The sequence below is a fragment of the Carassius carassius genome, chromosome 33 (genome assembly GCF_963082965.1).
Source record: "Carassius carassius chromosome 33, fCarCar2.1, whole genome shotgun sequence".
NCBI lineage: Eukaryota > Metazoa > Chordata > Actinopteri > Cypriniformes > Cyprinidae > Carassius > Carassius carassius.
In genome coordinates, this window is record NC_081787.1 from 28,679,206 (window position 1) to 28,695,430 (window position 16,225).

The 16,225-nt window shown below is 41.1% G+C and overlaps 1 protein-coding gene and 1 pseudogene across 2 annotated transcripts; one reads left to right on the top strand and one right to left on the bottom strand.

The window, feature by feature from the left end:
- Nucleotides 1-1,144: 1,144 nt before the first annotated feature.
- Nucleotides 1,145-10,363, bottom strand: LOC132114354 (uncharacterized; annotated as a pseudogene).
- Nucleotides 10,364-11,321: 958 nt separating this feature from the next.
- On the top strand, nt 11,322-15,455 carry LOC132114355 (glutamine amidotransferase-like class 1 domain-containing protein 3, mitochondrial). Of its 2 annotated transcripts, none has more exons than XM_059522462.1 (5): nt 11,322-11,409; nt 11,866-11,981; nt 12,137-12,308; nt 14,745-14,946; nt 15,059-15,455. In XM_059522462.1, the coding sequence occupies exons 2-5, from the start codon at nt 11,874-11,876 to the stop codon at nt 15,249-15,251; spliced, it is 675 nt and encodes a 224-aa protein (XP_059378445.1). In that variant the 5' UTR covers nt 11,322-11,409; nt 11,866-11,873; the 3' UTR covers nt 15,252-15,455. The 2 variants fall into 2 exon arrangements, with proteins under 2 accessions (XP_059378445.1, XP_059378446.1); XM_059522463.1 differs by having other exon boundaries at nt 11,358-11,409; nt 11,861-11,981.
- The last annotated feature ends 770 nt before the right edge of the window (nt 15,456-16,225 follow it).

The window sequence follows — 16,225 nt, forward strand, 5'->3', positions numbered from 1 at the left end:
TCTCATAATTCTCAATAACAACATACAAAAAAAAAAAAAAAAAACTGACAAACTAATGATATACAGATGATAATTAATAGTTTATTATATTGTGTATCTGTCAACCTCCGTCTCTCTCTCACCCTTAACAGAATCAAAAGAGAGTTAAAAAAGAGAAATAACTGGCAGTTAACAAATTTTACTGTCAGGCAAACATCATTATCAAATTTTAAAAGGAGAAACAGAGTGAAAAAGACATGTTTTGGTCAAATTATTATACCTCTGATTAAGCGATTTATAAAATACAAAATCATTTACTATCAGAATACCATCACATTTGATTCAATATTATCAGCTTTCACTGACAATTTTTATTTATTTTTTACTTGTATTTGATCTGATCAAAGCAATACTTATTTGACCAGTAGGTGGCTCCTGTAAACGTATATGGTTCTCTTATTGCATTTTGCCATGGTCTTAATTTATTTTTTAATGCCAAAATGTTATCAAGCCATAACCTTACTTTCTCTCTGAGGTTTTTGGCATTAAAACATTTGGTATGTTACAGGAAAACAGTTTGCAATATTAACAATCTTTTTAAGCAATCTTGACAATTTTTATCTCAACATGATCTGAATGTTTGCTGGAGGATGAGTGTGCCTGTAAGATCGTAAATGAAAAAGAAAATATTTCCTTCCAGAAATATAGCCTAAATAAAGCCAGATTAAAGTCCTCTGCGCATGCTTGAGACAACATGCAAAGCGGTTTTATAGCAATGCGTTTTCAAGCTTCATGACACTCACGCTTTCAGTTTGAAATTAAGGCAGTATTAGAAAGACAACTGTTTTTGCAATGTATATCCCACAATATTAAGACAATGATTTTCAAAATTATAGACTTAAGACGGTGTAAGATCTTTACATTTCCCAATAATGACAAATATGTATAAATATGCAGGGGTGCCGCTAAGGGTTCTAGGCCCTCTGAACAGCATAATGACCCGGGGGTTTTCAGTAGACCGCCCATATTTATTTAATTTTCAATATTTTATACAACTCTTTTACAAATATAAAACCACACACGAATACTATACACAATTGTTACATTTTAATATGTCATAACATTAATAAATAAATAGAAAAGGGTTTAAAATTAATGGTAAGACAATGATTAGCACACTAATATGGTAAAGAACACCAAACACATTAATAATGTCTATTTGCAATATTTAGGCCTATTACCATCTTTATTCATTCATATAATTTTTATTTTATTGATTCCTAGCCCATCTGTCCAAAATACCTGATGGTAACTCACTAAAAGTCTGGACTGTACATGTTTAATAATTAAAGTGGCTAATACATTTAGTGTTTTGCAGTATCTATAAAGTCTTGTCTTCTTCTTCATGATGCTCATGCTGGCTGAGGTTCAGAGAGCTCTATGAGTTGGCAGGGGTCATATGACCAATCTCAGAGTCTAGCTCAGAGTCAAGTTTGTCTGAGAGACCGTGAGATGTCTGTGAGGATCTGTGATATCCGTCTCAAAAGCTGCATTCATCTGACCATGCATGTGCTTCTTCTGAATCTCCTCGAAGATCTGAAGAACCTTTGGAAAATCAGAATAAAACAGATATACCGTTAACTCCAGACAACTGAATAATTTTTGGAATAGTGAGCCATCCTTGCTGGAATGACCACTTGTTACCTTAGGTTTAGGAATAAGACCGACACGGAAAAATCCAATCTGGCCACTCTCGATTTTGGTGCAGTCTACCACTGTGGAGGCGATATTCTCTGGTGAGGGTCCATCACACAGCACACCATCTACCTGCAGGATATACGCCAATGATATTTAAGTCCTCAATGGGTAATACATATGAATCGTCAAAAAAAAAAAACTGTACCTTGTCACCAAGTTTTGCATAAACTTGGTTATGATGGGTAGTATCTGCCTCACCGGTGGGATTAGCAGAGGTGACTGCAATGGGACCAACCTAGTCAAACAGGAAAGCATGGTTTGTACAGTAGAGGTCTATTATAAAGTCCAACATTCCCATGAGAATAAGATGATCACAAGTGCAGTATGGAGTACCTCAAGGCTCAGTACTAGGGCCGCTACTCTTCACGCTTTATATGTTACCCTTGGGAGATTGTCACGATTGGTGTTACAGAAAACACAGGAGAGAGAACCAATTGCGAGTACGTCTTTAATAAGGGGTAATCCAAAGAGAATACACAGTCCAGGCATGAGTCGTAACCAAAAACATCCATCCAAACATAAACCAAACAAGAAGGCAAGGCAAGGGCAAGAACTGACGGACATGAATTAACATTCAACATTAAACAAGGACTCCGTAACACAGAGTCAGACAGACCGGGTATAAATACACAGAAGGATAATGAGGGAACAGGAGACAGGTGGGGAACAATCAATTACTCAACAGGAGGAAGGTGACCAAATAAGGGAACAGACAGTTAATAAGGTGACAGACTCCGTGGGAAAGGAGGACATCTAGTGGAAACCCAGGGACACAACCCAGACACTGTGACAGTACCCCCCCTCTACGGAGCGGCTCCCAGACGCTCCACGACAGACACAAAACAGAGACCAGGAGGGAGGCGGACAGGTGGAGGCTCAGGGGGAGGGACGGAGGGCCAGAAAAGAAAAACATGGGGAACAGACACCAGAATGTAAACACAAAACAGGGAGACCAGGAGGGAGGAGGACCGGAGGAGGTTCAGGGGGAGGGACGGAGGGCCAGACTAAAAGAGAGGAACAGGGACAGGGGTGAACACAAAAACAAAAAGGCAAAAAAAACAACATGAAGCCCCCCAGGGCGGAGCAGAAAACCACCACATCCTTGGGGTCGAGGTCAGAGTCCTCCAGGGCGGGGCAGAAGACCACCACAACCGTGAGGTCAGGGCGGAAGCCCCCCAGGGCGGAGCAGAAGACCACCACAACCGTGTGGTCAGGACGGAAGCCCCCCAGGGCGGAGCAGAAGACCACCACAACCGTGTGGTCAGGACGGAAGCCCCCCAGGGCGGAGCAGAAGACCACCACGTCCTTGTGGATGAAGCCAGAGTCCTCCAGGGCGGAGCGGAAGACCCCCACAGCCGTGGGGTCAGGGCGGAAGGCCCCCAGGGCGGAGTAGAAGACCACCACAGCCATGTGGTCAGGACCAGAGCCCCCCAAGGCAGAGCAGACCTCCGTGCGGCTGGACCAACGGGACGACGAAACTCTGGTAATTCCCTGGTGTCCTTACTGGACTCCAGAAGATTGGTGCTGGCCTGACACTGCTCATGAAGATCATTGGTGACTTGCATTTGCTCATGAAGATCAATGGTGACTTGCCTTTGTTCATGAAGATCACCGGAGAATTGACTCAGTCCTTGAAGATCCCCGGCGACTTGACTCAGTCCCTGAAGATCACCGGCGACTTGACTCAGTCCCTGAAGATCACCGGCGACTTGACTCAGTCCCTGAAGATCAGCGGCGACTTGACTCAGTCCCTGAAGATCAGCGGTGACTGGCACCTGACTCGACTCTGGAGGATCAGCGGTGACTGGCACCTGACTCGACTCTGGAGGATCAGCGGTGACTGGCACCTGACTCGACTCTGGAGGATCAGCGGTGACTGGCACCTGACTCGACTCTGGAGGATCAGCGGTGACTGGCGCCTGACTCGACTCTGGAGGATCAGCGGTGACTGGCACCTGACTCGACTCTGGAGGATCAGCGGTGACTGGCACCTGACTCGACTCTGGAGGATCAGCGGTGACTGGCACCTGACTCGACTCTGGAGGATCAGCGGTGACTGGCACCTGACTCGACTCTGGAGGATCAGCGGTGACTGGCACCTGAGTCGACTCTGGAGGATCAGCGGTGACTGGCACCTGACTCAACTCTGGAGGGTCCACTGGCACCTGACTCGACTCTGGAGGGTCCACGGGCACCTGACTCGACTCTGGAGGGTCCACGGGCACCTGACTCGACTCTGGAGGGTCCACGGGCACCTGACTCGACTCTGGAGGGTCCACGGGCACCTGACTCGACTCTGGAGGGTCAGCTGAGACTCTCATCCTGTGCAGCGGCGCTGGGCAAGCAGCCATCTTGGGCCATGACTCTGGACAGGCGGCCATCTTGTACTGTGGTGCTGGGCTGGCGGCCATCTGGGGTTGTGGCGCTGGACTGGCGGCCATCTTGTACTGTGGCGCTGGACCGGTGGCCAATTTGGGCATTGGCGCTGGACTGACAGCCATCTGGTGCTGTGGCGCTAGGCTGACGGCCATCTTGGGTTGTGGAGCTGAACCGGTGGCCAATTTGGGCATTGGTGCTAGGCTGGCGGCCATCTTGTGCTGTGGCGCTTGGCTGGTTGCCATCCTGGGTAGTGGTGCTGGGCTGACGACCACCCCGCCGGAAGAGACAGAAGTGGCTGGGGCATCCCACCGAAGCCGATGCTGCAGGTAACGCACAAATTCCCAGAATTCCAGTGTCTCTAACTGCGCCATCTCCTCCTGAGACACTGGATCATCCAGCCCGCCATTAAAATAGTCCTTGAGGGCCGCATCGTTGTAGCCCATGCCCTCGGCCAGGGACCAGAACACCTGAGCCAGGGCCCCCACTTCATTGCCCTCTTGGCGGAGGGCGATCAACCGAAGGTACTTGGTTCGCCGCTCCGCCATCTTGGCTGGGGAACGGAAAAACGACATACCGCTGGTTCCCTGTGTGACGGAGACCTTCTGTCACGATTGGTGTTACAGAAAACACAGGAGAGAGAACCAATTGCGAGTACGTCTTTAATAAGGGGTAATCCAAAGAGAATACACAGTCCAGGCATGAGTCGTAACCAAAAACATCCATCCAAACATAAACCAAACAAGAAGGCAAGGCAAGGGCAAGAACTGACGGACATGAATTAACATTCAACATTAAACAAGGACTCCGTAACACAGAGTCAGACAGACCGGGTATAAATACACAAAAGGATAATGAGGGAACAGGAGACAGGTGGGGAACAATCAATTACTCAACAGGAGGAAGGTGACCAAATAAGGGAACAGACAGTTAATAAGGTGACAGACTCCGTGGGAAAGGAGGACATCTAGTGGAAACCCAGGGACACAACCCAGACACTGTGACAGAGATATCATCAGGAAACATGGTGTTAGCTTTCACTGTTATGCTGATGATACTCAGCTCTATATTTCTTCGCAGCCCGGTGAAACACACCAATTTGAAAAACTAATGGATTGCATAGTCGATATAAAAAACTGGATGACGAGTAATTTCTTACTGCTAAATTCTGAAAAAACAGAGGTGTTAATTATAGGACCTAAAAACTCCGCTTGTAATAACCTAGAACACTGTCTAAGACTTGATGGTTGCTCTGTCAATTCTTCGTCATCAGTTAGGAACCTAGGTGTGCTACTTGATCGCAATCTTTCCTTAGAAAGCCACATTTCTAGCATTTGTAAAACTGCATTTTTCCATCTCAAAAATATATCTAAATTACGGCCTATGCTCTCAATGTCAAATGCAGAAATGTTAATCCATGCATTTATGACCTCAAGGTTAGATTATTGTAATGCTTTATTGGGTGGTTGTTCTGCACGCTTAGTAAACAAACTACAGCTAGTCCAAAATGCAGCAGCAAGAGTTCTTACTAGAACCAGGAAGTATGACCATATTAGCCCGGTCCTGTCAACACTGCACTGGCTCCCTATCAAGCATCGCATAGATTTTAAAATATTGCTTATTACTTTTAAAGCCCTGAATGGTTTAGCACCTCAGTATTTGAATGAGCTCCTTTTACATTATAATCCTCTACATCATCTATGTTCTCAAAACTCAGGCAATTTGATAATACCTAGAATATCAAAATCAATTGCGGGCGGCAGATCCTTTTCCTATTTGGCGCCCAAACTCTGGAATAACCTACCTAACATTGTTCGGGAGGCAGACACACTCTTGCAGTTTAAATCTAGATTAAAGACCCATCTCTTTAACCTGGCATACACATAACATACTAATATGCTTTTATTATCCAAATCCGTTAAAGGATTTTTAGGCTGCATTAATTAGGTAAACCGGAACCGGAAACACTTCCCATAACAACCTATGTACTTGCTACATCATTAGAAGAATGGCATCTACGCTAATATTTGTCTGTTTCTCTCTTGTTCCGAGGTCACCGTGGCCACCAGATCCAGTCTGTGTCCAGATCAGAGGGTCACTGCAGTCACCCGGATCCAGTACGTATCCAGACCAGATGCTGGATCAGCACCTAGAAAGGACCTCTACATCCCTGAAAGACAGCGGAGACCAGGACAACTAGAGCCCCAGATACAGATCCCCTGTAAAGACCTTGTCTCAGAGGAGAACCAGGACAAGACTACAGGAAACAGATGATTCTTCTGCACAATCTGACTTTGCTGCAGCCTGGAATTGAACTGCTGGTTTCGTCTGGTCAGAGGAGAACTGGCCCCCCAACTGAGCCTGGTTTCTCCCAAGGTTTTTTTCTCCATTCTGTCACCGATGGAGTTTCGGTTCCTTGCCGCTGTCGCCTCTGGCTTGCTTAGTTGGGGACACTTCATCTACAGCGATATCGTTGACTTGATTGCAAATAAATGCACAGACACTATTTAACTGAACAGAGATGACATAACTGAATCCAATGATGAACTGCCTTTAACTATCATTTTTGCATTATTGACACTGTTTTCCAATGTATTTTGTTTAAAGCGCTATATAAATAAAGGTGACATGACAACACATACTGCATTTATGAGGTGTGTAGCCACAGTGCAATCTGGATTTCTTATGGCTATGCTTTGCGGTGTGCCGATATATTTAGACGAGTCACCCAATCCAAAGAATTCCATCCATGGTGCTAAATGTATTGGAGAGGTTTGGATTACATTTAACAACATTTGCTACACAATGTGGGTACACTGCAGATATCAGGAAAAAACCCCACCTCTAGCTATAACTAAGCTAATGGATGATGGCCAAGCAGCTTCCATAAAGTCCCAGAGAAGAGGGCTGATCTGTTCCCTGACTGGCTCCAACTGCTTTATAGACGAAATCCATAAGGACATGGGTCGTTCTTTAGCCTATTTCTTTACCCTATAGAGGTGTGATCACATGGTTAGGATACACTGGTGGAGCAGAAACCAAACTCTACTATTAACTACAAAATTTGCCTCTGCCTTAATAGTTAGTAAGGTAGTTGTTAAGGTATGGTGTAAGACTAAGGGATGTAGAATATGCTCATACATAAATTGTGCAATATACGTTCTAATAAACAGCCAAAGCTAGTAATATGCATGCTAGTTAAAAGTGAGAATCAATCCTCGAACTAAAGTGTCACAGAGTCTTCTTTTTAAGCTTAGTCTATCCGTGAGGAATGTAACTGACCTATATGCCTTTTCAACAGCTTGTGGGCGATTGCACGCTGCCACAAGGACATAGACGGTGTCTGTGGGCATTCCACATATGCCCCCGTTCTTCATGATCTCTGTCATAAAAGAAAGGAAAATATACTTGGTATGGACACATATGCATTTGTGTAATGCCAGTACATAGCCTTGTTTGCTATAATGACTCACCTGCAATTTGCTGAACGGATGAGGACTTCCTGGCTGGAAGGTGAGGACAGCTGTCTTTACCTCCTCCAAAGCCGCTCAACTTGATGAAAGGATCACCAAATGGCATTTGTGGACTTTTAAAGGTCAAGTTGAAAATGCTGGCCAGGAACATGTAGAAGCTGACCAGCCCGAGGATAATGGTCACCCCGATATCATAGCCATAGGGCAGCGCGCCTACTGCATCCAATAAGAAGCTAATGAGGATGAGTTGGAAGGTAAAGGTGTAGATGAACCAAGCCTTGTTGAGAAACAGGGCTCCAGCTGTCACTAACACATTGAAGAGCATGAAACTGATGATCCCCACAGCTAGGTGTAGGCCACGCACATCTCCATAGAGGCCTCCGAAGCGCGTCAGTCCCCACACTGTCCACATGATACCATAAAGGATGAAAGTCGAACTCTCTAGGGTCTTTCCTCGAGCAAATGCAACAGAGCCAGATATCAGGTGCAGCAAACCACCAGAAACCACCGCCCAAGGCAGGATCAGAATGGCCAAGGGGTTTCCAGTAGAAAGCGAGGCTGTGATCGAAAATGTGGCCAGGACACTGCAGCCATGGCCCAACACCTCAGCATCGGCATATTTAGAGTAGCCCAGATAGGGAGCGTGTAGCTCTTTACCATTGGTTTGTAGGACAAATCTATTACTGCGGGCCAACAGGTTCTTGAGGAAGCCTGCACCTGTAGGGATCTTGTTTGAAGAAGCCATGTTATAAAGGGTTATAAAGAGCACAAAAGTGGAAACAACAAAAGTGGCAGCCTGTACACCTCGCATTCCTCTTTGAAAGAAGCTTTGGGGTTCGGATGCAATTGCAATACAGTATGCCACAGAAAACAGCTGGTAGATTGTATTCACAAACCCTCCCTGCAAGTTAAACAAGGCCAGGATGAAAAACAACACTGAGAATACAACTGGAAACGGCACTGGGGAAGAGGGCACCTGGTTTGTGAAGTGAACCACTAGCGTGGTGTAGCCTTCAGTGAACCGCAGGGTAGATGTGAAACCATAGAAAGTGGCTGGCAGGGTGCCCACACACACCCAGCTGGAAGACACCAGCGGTCCACAGCCAGGGCACATGGCCAGAGAAAAGATTAGGGACAACACCAAGCAGAGGACAAGCTAGCACACTAGCTGACAACAAGTTCATGATCACTCCGACTGCCACAACATCATTAGCCTCTTGATGTTGTGTTGGTTTCATGCTATCTTTTTTAAATGTTCCAGGTAGCACGATCTTTCTCTGTGTGATGTAAGACAACAAACGGCCACTTCCGAAGTAAGCACCCACAAAACAGACCATGAGGTAGCAGACGGCGGTGGATGCCTGTCCAAAGGCTGAATCTGCCAGACCTGCAATCTGGTGGGCGCACGCTAGACATATGCTTAGGGAGATGAATGAGAGGACAACCTCGTGACATAAAACAGCCACAATGCAAATAACAAGCAGTGCCAGAGTGAAAGCTGCAAGGCCTGGCACCATGGCATCTCGCAGGCCTCTGCTGCCATTTATTATGTTTTCACCTGCAAGTATGTGCACTAAACCTGAACCACACCAAAGAGCAGATACTGTCAGACACAGACTACCACAGAGTACATTATGGGACGGGCTGCATCGAACACCTGGATAAAAGGACAGTGAGATGAAGAATGAAAGATAGAGAAAGTTTACATGGGGTGATGAAAAAGAGATGTGAACTTTTTTTTTTAAACAATGTTAATTTATATATTCACAGTTAATCCACATTTAGAGGTGAAATGTGTAATGTATAATATATATATGTATGTATAATATATATATATTATATAACTTATTTCAAATAAGTTTCTTGATCAAATAAGTTCCATGCTCCAATTGGTCGGCCAAACAGACAGCTCCGCCCCAAAATCACAACATTGAAAGAGCCAATGTTGCCATGTTAGACTGCTCAACAACAACAATATTTTGTCAGTCTTGGGCTTCTCTTGGTCAGCCTACACAAATACTTTACTTTGAGATATATATCAAGCTGTATATGGCTATATGTTAATGTGCAGTACATTTGTTTTTTATTAAAGCTAGAGGAAATAAATAAATAAAATTAAACAAATAAACGTTGATGTGAGCAATACATACCCGAATAAGCCAACAGAGCAGCGAATATGAGGAGCAGAACTCCTAAAGCAGTGTCTGTGATCAGGGGGTCGTCTGGAGAGCTCGCATAGTTATTCACCAGAAGCAACAAAGAACCTATTAATAAGACATTATTATTATTATTATTGTTATTTTGAGAAATACTCCTTTTTATTATTAATTTTATTTTTTTAGAAGGGGAAAGATTACCAGCGATGTACATAATCTATCAAGATATATATTCTATCGCACAGTAGCCTACGTACACGTTAGTTATGCCCTCTACTGGTGTTAGGGAAATACTAAAATAAATCTCTAAATAATAAACACAATATTAATACCACACGTAATAATATTATATTTAGCCTATCAATAAACATTTACAATAAATATCCATAATGCCAATAATTTTTTTTAATTTCGATTTTTTTTTCTTGCAAAAAGTTCACTTTTTTTGTTTACTTTTATTTATTTTAAACCTCGAGGTAGACAACAGAGATAATCATTTAAATTAGACGATTCTTTAATAAATCTTTAAGATCTAGAAGATCTTTCTTCTGTGTTCTGCAGCCTACCCCCGGAGATGCCCAGGACTCCGATGGAGGAGTGCAGTGACTCGGACTCCGCCATTCTCATTCAGACGCGCTCTTCTCGCACGCGCTCGGCTTTATACGCGCGCGTGACGACATGCGCGCTGAGGTCAGACGTTACAAAAGCCGTCTTATTTTCTTCTTTCCTGAAGTGTCCTCATCTTTTATACCTCTGCTTCCATCTTTTACACTTACTCCAATTATTATAATAAAAAGTCAAATTCAGTCATATAGCCTAGTCATATAACGTTTATTTGCTCGCTTGAGTAATTAATATGTAACTTATATCAGCCTTTTGTTTAATTAATAGAATTGTAAATTTTATGCACAGTAAATGTGGATTTTGTATGAATGCGAAGTTTCTTTCTTTTTTTCTTCTTCTTTTAATCACATTTCAAAAACATTTTACAAAATGTTACATTTAAAGATTAATATCTCCATTGATAATTTCAAATTAATGCACGAAATAATAGATTTAGAGCTCAAAATGAAGATGGGTATTAGGTTGTCAGATGGTAGCTAATGGAATAGCCTATGTTCATAATTAATGTGATATACTCCAGCGGTTAGTCACCTGTGTGAATCTGAGGAGAACTGACACGATGCATCCACAAAAAACAAACAAACAAAAAAACACGTTGATTTGGTGCTGGGAAATACGTGTGATGCATTCATTCGCAGATAACATCTTTGATAGACTACTTTCTTTTTCAAATGATCATATAAAGATATAGGCTACTAAAGTTTATAACCTAATACAGTGCTCCAAACTGCCCTCTTTTATTGAAGCTTATCTCGCAGCTGTTACAGTGCAGGTTAATTAATATGGCACCAACATAAATACAGTACAGGTGAGCTCAGAAAGAAATAAAGGTAAGCATGACTAAGCACACACAGCCTATACGGGAAAACAGAGATAAGAGTTTTATTTTCCTTCCAGGAAGCTCTGGTCAGTGTGTTACCCGCCTTCATGGGAGGGACTGGGACTGTGAATATAAGCAGCTGTCCGCATGTCTTTTCATGCTCAAGCGAAACATTCAGCAGGAACGCACTTCACTTCACTGTCAACTCAACTCCTCTAGCAAGGTAGGCTGCCGCATGCTTTTAAACAACTGCAAATGTAAATTTAGTGAAAACTGTAAGACTGTTGAACTTTGAAACATCTGAAACATGTCATGGTGTTTAAATGGTGTCTTTTCTGTATTAACGTTCAGATATTTCTTAAGGTTGCTGTTTAATGCTGCAAGCACTATTGCACTAATAGCACTTATGTAACCAACGTTTTGTAATAAAGAAATATTTCCTGAATACAGTGACTGTTCAGTGTGTGTTTACACTGACTCCCTGGAAACGGATCTTGCGTTACCTGGGCAGGACTCTCTAGGGGAGCCAGTGCTATAAATAATTCATTCTGCCAGTGGAATAGGCACCTGTTGCTTACCTGCGATATTTTTTCTCAGTGCCAACAGTCCATATTGTTCGAATGAATACTTGCAGTAACGGCCTGCATTAATAGTTCATTTCCGTGTTTATTAAGTGCAGCAGTTAAGATGGTAAAGCGCGTGGCGGTGATTCTGTCCGGCTGTGGCGTGTATGACGGCACAGAGGTTCACGAGGCGTCCGCTGTGATGGTGCACCTCAGTCGAGCAGGTGCCAAGGTAATGCACGTACATGCACACAAATAAAGCAACACGACACAAAACCTAAACAGGGGTTTGAAAAAGAACTCACTGAAAATCTGGGTTTTCCTGGAAATAAACAGAAAAGTAACAAAGTCAAGAGAAAATGAAAACCAGCTCCCTTTGCTTTGTAGGTCCAGATGTTTGCGCCTGATGTTGAGATGATGCATGTAGTTAACCACTGTGAAGGAAAGCCCGGGACGGACAAGAGGAACGTGCTGCAGGAGAGCGCGCGCATCGCCCGGGGTGACGTCACTGACCTGGTCAAGTTGGATGTCGGCTCCTTTGATGCTCTCATTATTCCAGGTGATTCAAGCAGCTGCATCATCACACTGTAGCACAGAGCAATTACAGTACCCACACAGAACTTGTACGTCTGCAAGTATGGCGTTATTTTACTGACAAATTTCGAGAGCGCATTATTGTTGCGCGAAAGCACATTAATACAATGCGCGAGCGCAAATCTCTCTGCTCGCGCGCAGATTTCCGTTGCTCTCGCACTAAACTGTTAAACACTGCATTATATTCTATGGGTTTAATGCATTTGCAGACAATGTAATTACATATATATATTATATCACTGTAGCCATTGAAGTGCCATTGAATGTATAGCTAATATTAAGTGGATTTTCATGAAAAAAAAAATAATAATTCCAACCTGAAACCAAACACCGGATTAAAATAGTAATAATAATAATAATAATAATAATTAAACAGTGATGCTATTGGAGTATTTGTTGTTATATATTGCATCATTCACATCTATTTTTACATTTGTTGTTGATTTGAGTTGTTATGTATTATCGCCATCATACCAACTGAGAATTTATTGCTATGCTTTTAAATTCAGCTGAGGTATCTATCTGACACATTATGACATAACATTGATGTTTTATACAAAGTCTTTAGGGCCATAGGCTATAATATGTTGTTTTTAGATAAATTGCTCAGAGACCAACAGTATTTTCATCGGTTAGTTGTGGAGGTCTGATTGGTTAAATTTTTATTTGTAGTATACCTTTTAAAACTGTTAAAAAAGTAGCCTATTTCACAGAGAGATGCCTATGTGCAAAGAAAAGATCAAAATACCAGAGATATAATTAACAAAGTAGATACAATAACCATTTTATGTTAAAACAAAAATACAACAATATAAAATAAAATAAATAAATAAAGGAAAGGTCCTGCACAAATCTGTTTTGAGACTACTTTTTAAAAGTGCATAATGATAACCTTTGACAATGTTTAATTCAGGTGTGAAAATCATTTATATCTTTAGCGCATGAGCCCAGAGATATTTGAGCGTGCACAGGACGCAGTTTTAGCAGGAGCAGAGACACGTTTTAAGTAAGCGCACTCTTTCCGGGCTAGAGCAGTGTATATCTGAGCGTGCGGGTCCGATTTTGTTCTAAAAATGTTCTAAGAACATTACCATTGTTCTAACAATGTTTTTAGCGGGTAGTTTTATTTTTGTTCCCAGAATGTTATCTCAAAAGATAGGATAACGTTTTCTAAAAACATTCTAAAAATGTTTATTAATAACATTATTAGAATATTATCCCCTAACATTCTAATCAAGATTTAAGCAGAGGTTTAGATGTTGATGTCTGTTTCAAAGTAATAGTTTGATTTGATGTCACCATAATGGTGGTAAGTGTTTATCTTTATTATGGTATAGATAAATGATGCTGGTTGCTTGCTGATGAATAAGACATCACCACATATGTTACATGGTTACACCCAACCTAATGTATGGTATTAGTTGTGTATTATTTGTTAAAGTGACTCAATGGGTCAACAGCCTGAGGATAAGCTGAATATGAAGCATATAATTTCAAGAATTAGAAGAAAAAAAAATCTTTTGTCACACAAACATCAAGATTCAGTGTATTACTCTCAACAATGGTGACATGCTTCATGCAGCAATGTATTTTGGGTACGTCATACAAAACTCATTCATGTCACCCAGAATCCATTATGGCATGAAGCATGTCACCATTGTTGAGATTCATACATTAATTCTTAAATAAAGTCTTGTTTATAATAAGTGAAATTGGTAATACTGTTTTTGGAGTTATTTACACTGGAGTTTGACATCAAACAAAGGTTGGGTTTTCACTTTCAACCAACATTTGACTTCTGAGCCCCATCTAGTGTGATGGGAAGCTTTATAAGAATATTATAGGATAATTTTCTAACAATGTTATCAATAGACATTTTTAGAATGTTTTTAGAGAATGTTATCCTAACTTTTAAAAGAACATTCTGGGAACTAAAATAAAACTTGCCGCTGAAAACATTCCCAGAACATGAAAAATTTCTAGCTGGGAAGGAAATCCCCGGAGATATTTAACGCCATATGCAAGAGGTCTATTAAAGATCAATTCATCTGGAAAGCATCTTCTGTGTACAAACATCTGATGGATGTCTTTAAGATATCAATTTTACATGCATTGTAAATCTTAAACATCTTAAAGACATTTTCTACACGTTTATTTGACATTTGATAGGAAACATCCTACAGTCGTATTGCAGATGAGCAAACACTCTGAAACAAACATTTAGCAGATTTCATTATTTTATTTTTTTGGTTTGTTTTTTGCAAGTTTTGATTCTGAACCCAAGACAGCATATTTTTATTAACATTATAGTGACATTTTATGTGTCAAAAGTTCAAAGGAAAATTGATTACTCATTTCATGACCCCTTTAATAGTGAATTGACTCTTAATGTGCCGTACAGGTGGTTTTGGAGTGGCTAAAAACCTGAGTGACTGGGCCACCAAAGGCAAGGATTACTCAATCAAACCTGAGGTTGATAAGATCATTAAAGCTTTCCATAAGGCGAAGAAACCCATGGGCATGTGTTGCATCTCTCCTGTACTGGCAGCCAAAGCTATTCCAGGATGTGAGCTGACCGTCGGCCATGACACAGAGTGTGAGAAGTGAGTTTGGGCAGGTTTAGGCCCTAGAGTTATTAAAACCTGACCCTGATGAGATCACTGGGTTAGAGGTGTTTTGGTTCTGAACTGAGTGTTGTCTTTCTTGTGACCGCAGGTGGCCGTACGCTCAGGTGGCTAAAGCCATGGCTGAACTGGGCTGCAAACACTTGAATAAGAATGTCGGCGAGGTGCATATCGATTCCAAGAACAAACTGGTGACTACGAGTGCGTTCATGTGCAACGCTCCTATCCATGAGGTCTTTGATGGTCTGGGTGTCATGGTCAAAGAAGTTCTCAAACTAGCCTAACTTTGCCATTTCACTTTCTCAAAGTTATTACATCAATAAATATGTATATTTATTTATAAAAGAATAAAGATGTTATCCACTAACCCCAGAAAAAGTTGAATACCGGTCATGAGTTTAAACCTGGTGAGACCAGTTCATTTTCAGTAAAACTGGACACACTTTTTTGTGGTAACCTATTATCAATAAAATTTTACTGATTTCAAACATTTGCTTGCTCATTGGTTTGTTAATGTGCTGATTTTTAATGTCATAATAGACAAGCTCAATAATTATTATTTTACAACATATATTATTTTAAGGTTTAAATTACACTTGTTCTTTCTTTCATTAAGATTGGCATACTCCCCAAAACAATAACATTACTAAATTTAATAAAAAAAAAAAAAATGTATGTACAGTACAGACAAAAAGTTTGGAAACATTACTATTTTTAATGTTTTTGAAAGAAGTTTCTTCTGTACATCAAGCCGGCATTTATTTGATTAAAAATACAGAAAAAAACAGTAATATTGTGATATATTATTACAACTTAAAATAATAGTTTTCTATTTGAATATACTTTAAAAAAAATAATTTATTCCTCACTGTAAAAAATATTTTCGCAATTTAGTTATTTCAACTGTTTTTTTTTTGTGTAGAGATAACTAGATTGTCCAGACAACAAGAAATTTTAAGTTTTCTTGTCCTCAACTAAACTGAAAGTTGAATGAACAAGTAAAATTGTTATTTTAACTCAAAAATGTATGTTTAAACAACTGCAATAGATTTTCTGTTGAGTTAACAAGTATAACTGTTATTTTAACTAATAAATGTAAGTTGAAACAACTGCACAAAATTTGCAGAAGGTTTTACATAAATTCTAATGCTTTAATTGCAGCAAACTTAACTTAATTTACTGTGTTAACTAAACTTAGTAAACTTAACTTAATTTACCTCTCTAATAGCTGTCTGGTAAATTACATGATCTTAAACCC